This window comes from Dysidea avara, chromosome 2, assembly GCF_963678975.1.
Source record: "Dysidea avara chromosome 2, odDysAvar1.4, whole genome shotgun sequence".
In the NCBI taxonomy this organism is placed as follows: domain Eukaryota; kingdom Metazoa; phylum Porifera; class Demospongiae; order Dictyoceratida; family Dysideidae; genus Dysidea; species Dysidea avara.
In genome coordinates this window covers 20,803,208-20,815,468 of record NC_089273.1, presented here as the reverse complement: position 1 = coordinate 20,815,468, position 12,261 = coordinate 20,803,208, and the positions used below count along the sequence as shown (strand labels likewise).

At 35.4% G+C, this 12,261-nt stretch overlaps 1 protein-coding gene across 4 annotated transcripts in view; it reads right to left on the bottom strand.

Annotated features, from left to right (window-relative positions):
• The window catches only part of LOC136246812 (uncharacterized), a 62,263-nt gene that overhangs the window by 4,306 nt on the left and 45,696 nt on the right, over positions 1-12,261 (bottom strand). For 3 of the 4 annotated variants that reach the window (XM_066038378.1, XM_066038376.1, XM_066038377.1), the window contains exons 2-7: positions 11,422-11,455; positions 8,493-8,517; positions 2,657-4,009; positions 1,571-2,371; positions 1,451-1,513; positions 270-399 (exon numbers count right to left, since the gene is read on the bottom strand). In XM_066038378.1, coding sequence (XP_065894450.1) covers positions 270-399; positions 1,451-1,513; positions 1,571-2,371; positions 2,657-4,009; positions 8,493-8,517; positions 11,422-11,442 — 2,393 coding nt within the window. In that variant the 5' untranslated portion in view covers positions 11,443-11,455. Of the gene's footprint in view, positions 1-269; positions 400-1,450; positions 1,514-1,570; positions 2,372-2,656; positions 4,010-8,492; positions 8,518-11,421; positions 12,225-12,261 lie in introns of those variants that run through there. The other variant, XM_066038375.1, reaches the window with a different exon arrangement.

The window sequence follows — 12,261 nt, the reverse complement described above, 5'->3', positions numbered from 1 at the left end:
TACTCTTGTGAGTAAGGTCACAATTAGCTGTGGTAATGCTGAAAAAGGAAATTTCTCAGGGAATGCTGCCTAAAACAATTATAATTACACAAAACTGTATTTGTAAAAGTGCTCTGTAACAATATTTCATTATCGAGAATATTGTTTATCATGATAAAATGAGTTGTTATTCATCAAAATATAGTTCCTTGTACATCCCTATCTGTAATGCTATCCATGTGCAGTCTAAGTAAATGTCTTACTGTGTGCAGTCTAAGTAAGTGTCTTACTGTGTTTTCTCACCACCTCCAGTAGCAGACCCATTGCTTGATTTGCTCTTGTAAAATTTCTTGTACATCCAAATTATCATAAGAGTTATTACAAGACAGATGATACCACATGTTAAGCCAACAAAAAATCCTACACAGGTATAAAAAATGCAATACCATACAACAGTCTATTAATTAAGAACACTGTGGTAACTCTTAAGTGATAGAGATACGTATCAGTCCTAGATGTTTACAAGGGATAATCAGAATGCCATTAAGTGTGCTTTAACAAAAATTGTAGAAAGAGTTCTTTATGGGTAATTGTGTGTATGTGGAAGATAGAGTAATTAGAATTCTACAAGAACTATTAATGGGAAATGTTATTGTCTTAATCATAAATGTCACCAGGATTGGAATCATCCGGTTTTTTTCTTTTGTGCCAAATCATTAGGAATTTATCCCACAGAAGACTAGTTCTACTTTTTTGAGTACTTCCTAAAACATTAATAACATATGCTACAGTGTATAAGTTTGGTTTTCCAATAATGGCGCCTATGCTCCAGCCAGTCACTCAAGAGACACACCTACAGAATTGTATTGTGAGCGAAGTACCACCTTTTTGAAGGAGGTAACAATAATCAGGCAAATGTGTTTGTATTGGAGTCAATGGGCTTACATGGCTAATAATTTGTATGAACTGCTCTTTAAATTCAGCCATAAAGTGGCAGCATATTGACATTAAAAATCAAAAGTATACAGATCGCTGGCTAAATCAGTAAAATATGTAAACAAGCACCAGATACAGACATACATACTAATCTTAGCTGGACTAGAAATAGATTGTAAGTGTTTGAGATGAATTCTTTATTGTATAAATATTAAAGATTTGATACCAATTGTAACATAACTAAAGGACAGGATCACAAAAAATTAACTATTAATATTTCAAGAAGAAACTATAGACGTGCCACAGAAAGCCTTTGACCTGTAGAATAAACACCATTGTGCTGCAAGCAAAGGACACAAATAAGGCAAAGGCATGATGTGCCTACTGCAGTACACCAAAAAATACGTGCTGGATTTAAGTGACAGTGGAAAAAAATACACGTTAGCCCATCATTACACTGTATATATGTTTGGCTATTGCTATTAATTAATTTTCCGTCCTGCATGTATATTGCTGTTATTGCACACATTCTAACCTGGTATAAACTTGTCATCATCATCACCATCTATATTTCCTGTAGCAGCACTTTTACCAGGAGCTATATAACGGTATTGATTATAAAATTTATCATCAAACACTTATTAAAGATACTTACATTTTAAATCACAGTCGCGTCCAGTAAAATCGTCTACACAGAGGCAAGTATAGTTATCTCCATGAGTAATGCACGTCCCTTCATTCTGACATGGATTAAGATAACAACCATTATCATTTTTAACTGAAACTTCACAGTTAAGCCCACTATAGCCATCTGCACACTTACACTCGTAACCTCCAATAAGATCGACACAAATTCCCTCATTACGACATGGATTAGGCACACAGTCATTAACATCAGTATTACAGTCTGTGCCTGTAAAACCAGCAATACAGGTGCATAAGTAGCCATCATCTATGTTACAGCAAGTCCCATTATTCTGACAAGGACTAGGGGAACAATGATCATTTACCACTTTATCAGTACAGCGTTTTCCAGCATATCCAGTTGTACAATTACAAATATAATCATTAGCAAGATTCAAACATTTCCCATTATTCTGGCATGGATTAGGAGCACACCTGTCAATTATTGTGCAGTTTCTGCCTCTATATCCCACAGCACAGTTACATGCATAGTCATTCACAAGATCTGTACAACTTCCATTGTTTTCACAAGGATTTGGAAGACAATCATTAATATTTATTCCACAGTTATCACCAGTGAATCCTGAAGGGCATATGCACGTGAACTCATCATTTCTATCTATGCAGGTACCATTATTCAGACAAGGATTAGGAGAACAATATTCTATTTCAGGAGTACAATTGTTATGAACATTGGGTGTACAATGACACATAAAATCACTAGCAATAGATACTCTATTTCCATTCTTTGTGCCACAATGTCCATCATATTCTGCATTGAAAATGAATTAAAAACAAGTAAACAAACATTAATTCTCTATGTAAATTGTACGTATTTGTTGCTGTTTATAAGTACATGTATCATCAAGCTTCACAACCACAAGAAATAGTATACAGAGGTTTATAAGTTACATACACTGTACATTATAGTTCGCGAATTAACCATGTCATAAATGCTAAGTTTAGTGGTTAGTTCAGAAAACACAAAAGAGCCTAAAAAGTCAAATAATTTATATTCGCATTACATACATGCTAACTTAACATGTTTTCAACATACTTAAATATTTCTGTAAAATGTTAAATCCTGCTGGATGACCATAACCTTCTCTGTTATATCGTTCAGATCGAGCAACTGGATCGACATAAAACCCATATACTACAGCAGACATCATGGCTGCTTTGTTGGTGTGGACAATTTCAAATATTCCTTCAACAATATTTAAAGGAACTAGTGCAGCATATGCCTCAGTAGAATTGTCTACTGTGATTGGTGTCCAACTGAAAGATTCCATTGATTGGTTCTTTCCACCTACATTCAGGTACATCAGGGTTGGTTGAAAATAGTCAGCTAGTACCACAACATTAATAAATTCTCTGTAACTAGGATGGATTGGATCATGAATAGTAGAAGATATGATACGACTGGAGTAGTCAGTAATTGCTGGAACTAATGTCATCATTGGATCACCTAGACCATCTTCAGCTGTTCCATGACTAAACTGTGTGACAGAAATCTTCTTGTTAGAAACAAATGCACAATACTCTTGGTTACGGTAAGCATTGGTAATGAATTGTCCAACTCCAATAGTATAATTAGACTGAGTTCCATTGCAGTAAATTTGAACATTAGTATGTCTGGATGCTGCAATTACCTTAATGGTGTATGATCGCCTAGTAGCTAATGGTGCTACATAGTAAACAGTACCCCATAAAGCAGTAGGTAGGACTTGTTCAAGCAAATGATCACAACTGTATGTAGTAAAAGGTATAAATGCACATTCGTGCCCACTGAAAACAGATAATGGTTTGTCAGCTTCTATTTTGGTTCCAGTCAAATCCCTTATGTATGCAGCTAGGTACACTGTTTGTAGCCTGTTAATAACATAAGAGTATTGTGTACGACGAGTAAGTCGCCTCCATCCAGAAGTACTATTCAGGTTGATGTTAGATGATGTACTGACTGTTATGTTTACAACAGTATTGTCCTCTGTACCCACTATTGCCACTGAGCCATCAGCCCTTACATATGTTGACACTGATACTGGATAGTACACATATTTCTTATGGCAAAGGTCCTTTGTTGGCACTGCAAGAAATGTATCAGTTGTATGAGTAGCTGTACTCTGACCTATCACCATCACACTATCACTACTGGTTTTTAAGTAAATTCCTTTAGGAACTACATCAAACCTAGAAGGAAACGTGTTTGATTTTCCAATAAGATTTCCAGGAAGCTTTATAGAATGCTGACTATTTGGAATTATAGTGCCATTTGCACAATACCCCGCTTCAGGAGCTTCAATCAAATATTGCACTGGTTGTGTTTCCATGGTAATTAGAACAACAGATGGATTGTGGGTGAAGTGTGCAATAAATCCCAAATAGTATTCAGCACCCAGTGCACTAGTACCTGTGAAATGAAGAAAACTTTTAATAGCACATGTTCACACTATCACTGAGCAAATTGATGTATGCTTCTAAAGAACAGGCTGTGTGTATTTTAGTGATGTGCAATAATATCAATAGTTTGATAATCGTATCACAGTAATCCATTTTCGTGATATGATAAAAGCTTGTGATTAATGAGAATGCAAATTAGATATTCTTATCTGACAATATACTCATACAAAGAAAGCACTCATAAGTTTATTTAATTAACTCAAAAGATCTGTACTTCTGAAGGTTTGCTCTCTCTGTGTGTGTGTCTCTGTCTCAACATTTGCTGTATTAACATTTGTTACATTTCAGTATGGCATAGGATCAATAAAATTACTACTAAATTTTTACTACTATTGTGAAAACTATCGTGAGCAATATTTCAATAATATCGAGAAATTCAATATTTTACTGATATCATTGTGCAAAAATGATATTGAGATATGGATATCAAGATATACTGCAATGAGCACAATGTGTTATAGTTGTTGTTTCCTTAGTAAGTATGATGCAACATCTTGTATAAAAAAAAGCATCATACAGTTCAGGCATACAATGTAATAAATCAGCATTCTTGGAATTTGAAAACAAATTGGACAGCCAGGTCATTTGATATGGATTAGTTATGTTATGCCAGAGACATATTGCAATATTAGTAGTTATGGAGCTAATGTGCCAAAAAATTATCGACATTTGTTTTTGAAGATATTGCCCACCCCTACTATCGTATCATGTCAAGTGTCGTGATAATCGATATAATAGCAAAACCATTATTGTACATCACTAGTGCATTACTATGACTTTCAAAAGATATCACTTGAAATCTGATATAACTGGATTAATTATCACACTTGGAAGAGGCTTAGGTGTGCAAAGACACATTTATACTGAAATAATCACCACAGCTATCCATTCACAATGTTAGTTTGGCAACATTCCTCTGCTTAATTAAAAGCCATTGTCAAACAGTGGAAAGATTTTATGTTGGGAAAAGTTACTTTATACTATCCTAAAAGCTTACTCTGTACAATTAATGTATGACACCATTATAGGATCCTTTCCCCATCCTACTCATGTACAGAAATTTTCAAGATTAATTAAACACTTCCAATTATTGGCTTCCTCAAAACACACTGTTGAACCTATGAACTCGGAACTCTGTCTGTGTGCACTGTACCTTGTAATTGATCAGTGTCATAAGTATTAAAGTATGTTTCTACTGGTGTTTAATCTCAGTACTACAGTAATAGATTTTTATATGCTGTACATGGCAGGTATCACATATGTAATACCATGTAAAATGAATCTCAAGCAATCTTCAATTACTAATCCCCAAAGAGCCAGGCCATTTATTGCTTGTGATAAAGTTTACGTTCCATTTGTAATAACAACGGTAAGTCCAATAAGGTTGGCATCACTCTGTCAAAATTCTTATGATCTATACAATACTCATCTTCTAGTGTTTGAAGATAAAAGATAGCTTACCTGTAGTTACATTTGGGACAAACATAGTATCAATTCAACTTGTGGAAATTCGAAGTTGCAATTTCCGCACATTACATTGATGAGGTTATGTTTTCAGTGAGTAAGGATTTGAGTGATGTATAGTTTTATGCCACAGGATATTGAGGAAATGGTTTTGAATGACAGACACTGTTTTGTTTTCTGTCAATCTTAAATCGCCACACAACTTCTACATAGTGTAGTGCATTGATATGATTAGTTAAAGTTCAATGGACTCACTATGTAATGTGGTATTTAGTTTCTTCACTGTAATTTATTATGGGAAAGATACAGATGATTATAAACGAGGTATGAAAGAGTGATGTAGCATAAAACTACAGGGGGTATGGGAAAAGTACAGTAGGGTTCGTTAAAAAGTTTACATATCATTGTAAAATTGATTACATTAGGATGAAAAAATAATTGTTTATTACATCATTATATAATATAAACTATCATTTTTGTATCGATTTTTTTTTATGTTGCGCTACTTCTAAAAACCCCTATATAGCTGGAATTGTAATAATATTTTGGATTTTGTAATTGGTGACTTATTTGCATACGTTGTTATGTAAAAGAAGCGCATTTCAAACAAACCACTTTCAACACACAGATCGAAGTATCTTCTCAACTGTTTTATAGTTTGTCTACAGTGTTTTTCCCACAAATTCTCTCTACAAAACCTCAGTGTTACTCTTCATTTTTGTTCACATATATAGGTACACGCCCCTTTACAAGTCAAAGAGATATGCATTCCTAGTAGCCCAAGAGGCCTGCTATGGTGTTTTTTCGGTAGTTAAATACATGAAGAACCAAATGGGAAGGTAGTTCATGAAGTTTGTAGAGAGTCACCATACCCGTAGTCCAAACTGGCATAAAACCCGCCTCAGTGCAAACCCTGCCTATGCTCACATTTTAAAAGGGTTTCATTTAGTGTTTAATTTTCATACGCTGACTGCTTTTTACCATTTGCTCACATGGGTGTGTACGGACAAACATAGATACAGTGTAGATAGATAGGTAGGTAGGTAGGTAGGTAGGTAGGTAGGTAGGTAGGTAGGTAGGTAGGTAGGTAGGTAGGTAGGTAGGTAGGTAGGTAGGTAGGTAGGTAGGTAGGTAGGTAGGTAGGTAGGTAGGTAGGTAGGTAGGTAGGTAGGTAGGTAGGTAGGTAGGTAGGTAGGTAGGTAGGTACAGTAGGTAGGTAGATAGATAGGTAGATACACACGTTTTTATGAAAACAATTTCAGTAAACCAGGCGTGCTCCAACAGCTGGCCGATAAAAACTATTACTAATAGTTTTTTTAAAATGGTGTCAATAAGATTTATACTAAAACTGATTTTTAAAATGATTATAATTATTACAAGTATAAGAAAAATTAGGAATTTTAAATTAGAGTAGGGACGGTGTATAGTGCTGCAATAAAAAGTACTGAAACAAGCTGGATCAGAGTAGTACAGTACGTAATGTCCAAATACTGTAAAACAATAAGAAGTGAATATCCCTACTCAACCTAATTTTTTCTTATACTTGTTTGTGAAGTTTTTTTTGCAGGCTCATGACCACTAAATAGTCTGCTTTTCACAAAACCAGTCACAATATTTTAAAAGAGTTAATCACAGCACTATTATACTTAGATTATGACTCATACAATAACAACTGATCAGTGGGCATGGCTCTACATAAGCCTGCAGACAATAATGAACGTGGATTCGTGCATACCTACAGACTGATGAATGGGCGTGGCTACCATATGTCTACAGACAGTAATTTACGTAAGTGGGCGTGGCTCACAAAAGAAGCAGGGCTACACTATGATGTGCAGTAACACGTCCACATTTAATTTAGCACGTGGGGTCAGACCTGAATAATCTGTAAAGCGGGACCTGGATGACCTGACTCAGTTTAATATTGTTACTAAATAAACTATATTTATTGACTTACACATTGCTATATAGTTTGCCGCGAGTTGCTCTCACTGATCGATATCAACAGTGAGTCATGTATGGTTGTGTTCAAATAGTTTGGTGCAACCGGCGACCATTCAGCGGTAGAACCTTGACTGATGGCCATGGTAAAGAAGAATAAAAGGTAATAACAATAGCGCAAGCATCGTATGTTTATCAATATACCAAAGGTTTTTTCTTAAGCGAGCTAGAAACGTTTCTGCGAAAGAATTAGGACTGTAGCTGTAGCCAGTTTTCTGCTACGCTTGACTGAAGGCATCAGGCAGGCAGGCAGGCAGGCAGGCAGGCAGGCAGGCAGGCAGGCAGGCAGGCAGGCAGGCAGGCAGGCAGGCAGGCAGGCAGGCAGGCAGGCAGGCAGGCAGGCAGGCAGGCAGGCAGGCAGGCAGGCAGTAGAATATTCTGTTGAATAATTAAAAAAAAAAATCTGTAGCAACTTGACAGAAACGTTTCAGGTCGATCTGAAGACACTTTTGAACTTGGTTTTACCCATCCAATACTGTCACGTCATTGTGAGGAAAAATGGTAACAGGTTTTTGGGTTATATTGCCCCCACACCTTTGATGTCCCTACTATACAGTACTATCGTACTGTACGATGATAAAAACAAATATAATCATTTATAAAAACGATTAGTGATCCTACAAAATTATGATTGGCAATTACAATGATGATGCAATATTTTTTGAAATAAAAAGTTAATAAGATTATGGTTGTAAAAACCCAAAACGTATTTAAATTGACTTTGTAATGTTTCCTTGTCACAACAGGAGAGTTTACCATTTACCATAAAATGCACATTATTATTACACACATTTTAAGTCTCAAAAGTTTTAAAAATTTAATTACAGTAGTTAATGCAATTGTTCTAGGGTATTAGGAATTTCTCGTTATATTACCACATAACATTTTGGCTGTGAATACGTATGGACATGACACACTTTACTATGTACAGTACAAGAATGTAAAAGCAAAGTGCACATGTAACTCACTTAGTAACAGGAGTAAATTCACCAACTATAAACAATAAATAGTTCAAAATAAACAACTTACTAATGTATACAGTAACAGCAAGAGTTTATAATGGTGTAGGGAGAGTTTCGAACTAGGCTATACCCTGTGAAATATGAGCCCGTAAAGTCCTATGGCATCGTTTAAACAACTGGTGATTTGTGTTGATTGGTGACTAATTATAAGTACAGTGGGCGCGTGCATGCAGTTGAGAGACTGAAGCTACAGAGTGAAAGAACATTGTAAAAGTATGACACAGCGTGCTGAGGAACTCAGTACAAAGAGAGAGACACAGCTAACTAACCTCGAAAGCCATAGATATCAACTTCGCGCGTGACGTCTTAATTCAAGGTTTCATCATGGTCGCCATTCCATGCTTCGATAGTTCTGATAGTGAAAGTGACACGTCCAGATGGGCTTTAGCCATAGGGATTCACTGTGGACCACCTGACCAAACTAAGAAGGTGTTAAAATCTGGGCAATCAACAACGACACAAAGGTATGCAGGCTACTTTACGGGCTCATTTTTCATTGTGTATAGCGAAGTTCGATACTCTCCCTAACACATTATAAACTCTTAGTAATAGTTAACTTAAACTTTGTATTCTGTGTGTAGTAGTTGGTTTATACCATACATCAACTATACAGATATACATTTCTGATAATGTACACAATTACCAAATTATGGCAGGTCTCTAATTAATTCTAGGCCCCATTGAGGTATACAGTGTCATAACAGATAAATCCTACATTTCTAATAAATGCCAGGTTTCTAATATATGCCAGGTGACTAATGAATTACAAAATATGTAGAATTACAATAACACGCTGTACGCATTTAACAAGTAAAAGGAAAAAATTAGTAATTTTAAGAATCAAAGAATTAAATGTCGTGAAACAGGGGAGGTCATCTAACTGAAGATATAATCCCTATAGCTACTTCAGTCCCTTGCCTGAAACAGGGATTAAATGACCACTAGTACATATATCTTCAAGTTGTAGGCGACTTCCCTTGTTTCACTACATTTCTAATAAAACTTAAAACTCCTAATTTTTCTTTGTACTTGTTTGTTTACTTTTTCGTAACATCATTATGAAAGTGAATCCACACATACCACATTACCAGGTGTATTCTTCTTGTCTGACCACATGCCCTAACTATCAACTGATTACTGAAATACTAATAACGAAGTGGCCATCACGCTTTGTTTTCAGCTACCTGTTACACAGCATTGCAAACAAAACAAGAAGGAGATCTGCAGTCACAACAGAAAACTTACCTGTTACAAACATAAGGAAGCCATCACATGGCACTACGACAAATCAACACCTTGCACTGTCAGCAAAGGACACAGGTAAGTGTACCGATACCACATTTTACATCTGATACCAGATATCCAACATTTATTGCCTATTTCCATACAGGTTTTCTAGTGCACTGATATAATATACATTGTTGATAGCTAGGCTCCAGCCTATTATGCCCAAAATTTTACCTATTATGCTTTTGAGCATTGCTCAAAAATTAAGCCTATTATGCTCAAAATTACGCTTTCAAAATTAAGATTATGCTTTAGAACTGACTGTTTTATTAGACTATATCAGCTTTTCCTGACTGCTGTATTAGAGTAAGTGACTGCTCTATTAGAGTATTTCAATCTTATTTCTGCAAAGTATGAATAACCAACAGCTTAATAAGCTATATTACATGTTTTAAAATATGAAATGCACTAATATAACTATTGGCAGTGAATATTTGCTTTCTTTCAGACGTGCGTATTGCGCATTTTAATTAAATTTTCAAATATCGTCCCTATTATGCTGGCATTATGCTTGATCACCTAATATGTTTTAAATTATGCCGGCATAATTGGCCGGTGCCTAGTTGATACTTCAAAGTCAAACCGATATGGATTACAGCATAATAGAGTATGCAGCATGATCACTATGGCTGATTACTGCAATTATTATGCTGTTCAATAATGTAATCCCTTTTATTTGTTGGTACTCATGACTGTTCACAAAATGTTTTTGTCCAATCTAGTCTGTTTTGTCTGAAAATTACAGAGCAAAAAAAGTGGTGTAAAAAACACTCAGAAAAAGAAAAAAATATGGCCGACCTGGAATTTGAAGCCAGGCTAACTTATACTAGTTATCATTTGACAACTAAGTTGCTGTGGCCAATAAGGTGCTTTTCATGGTACAACTCGAGTGAAATATCTGTATTGTAAACTTGTGATACTGTACTTGTAATATCGGTACGGTATTGGTACAACCCTACAGGTAAGTCCATGAAGCATGCATTGAACGTACAATGGCACATGTCAAAAGGCAGCCTTAGCCGTTCTCGAGTTATGCTTGTCTGAAAGCATTAGTTCCACTTGAATCTATATTTCAAATTTCATAGCAACGTATTGGAGTTGTTTCAGGTCATACTGCACTTGGTTTTACCAAACCAATACTGCCAAGATGCCATTAAGGTATTGTGAGGCTGGTTTTAGGGTGATATTTTTGGCCAGAAAAGCCCTAACCTTCATGATCCCCAATATACAAAATGATACTATCGTACTGCATGATAATACAAAACCAAAAAAATCAGATTGCCAAATTAAATAACACTACAGTTTTAAAATATTAAAACTGATATTAGGGGATACTATTTACATGTACCAGGAGCCTGGCATTTAGAAGTAGTAAACCAAGTTACTTGTTTCATAGTTCCATAAGAATATATGGGATAAAACAATATTGTACAAAACGATGGCATGTACAGTAGTAATAGGGCAGGTATCAGTGCTATTTACAAGCCTGAAAAGTGAAAGCATGCAACATAGTTTATATTTATACTATGCATTCATGCTGTATACAGGGAATTTTAGGTAATTAGCAAACAAAATTTAAGAAACTTACTAATACTACTCCCTCAGCCATTGCAGAAGTACACCTGGACAAAGTAGAAATAAAAGTGTGTAAACAAGTATCACAGTGTGAACCCATATTCATATCCTTGTTTTGACATATGTTTTCACAGTTAATATTTAGGGGATCATCCAGCATTTTCAAAGGTACAGAGAGTATGCTAGGGAGAGGGGTAATTCACCAATACACTTTTGTCTCAGCACTATTGAAGAAACAATTTAGCAGTAGTGTTTAGTTAGAATGGAGTTGCAGGTCAAGTCTGAATGATTGCTTGGGGGATAGCTACAGGGTGTATGTAAACAAGTAGTTAAAGCTCCAAATAATCAACATTCTGCCAATGCCAATGTTGCAGGATGAAGCAGGCAGGATACAGTGAAGAAACCTAATACCAATTATTCATATAGTATCAACACTTTTATACATGTAGGTTAATATGTTGAAAATTGCTAACACTGTTACTTTCACTTCACTGATTATAATTAATTACTTGCAAAAACAGGTGAGGTTCACTTAATTCAGTTATACACAACACTAATGCAATAACAATTATACAAATTGAGTATTTAAAACACCAGGATGAAGCACTCTAAGTGATTGTAAAGATACATGTTTTCCCTGGGGTATACAAGTTGGATTGCTTGTAAATAAAGTTGTCTATAGTATATGCAGCTTTTTTTTTTGATTTATACACTTACACACACTGATGTACCTGTACAACGTAAGATACTTAGGACAGTAAATATAGAAAATTACTGCTATTTAACAATACACAAGTGCTTTTGTGTTGTACTTGCCAAGGTACTTTCTAGATTGCATGGGTAATTACAAGTT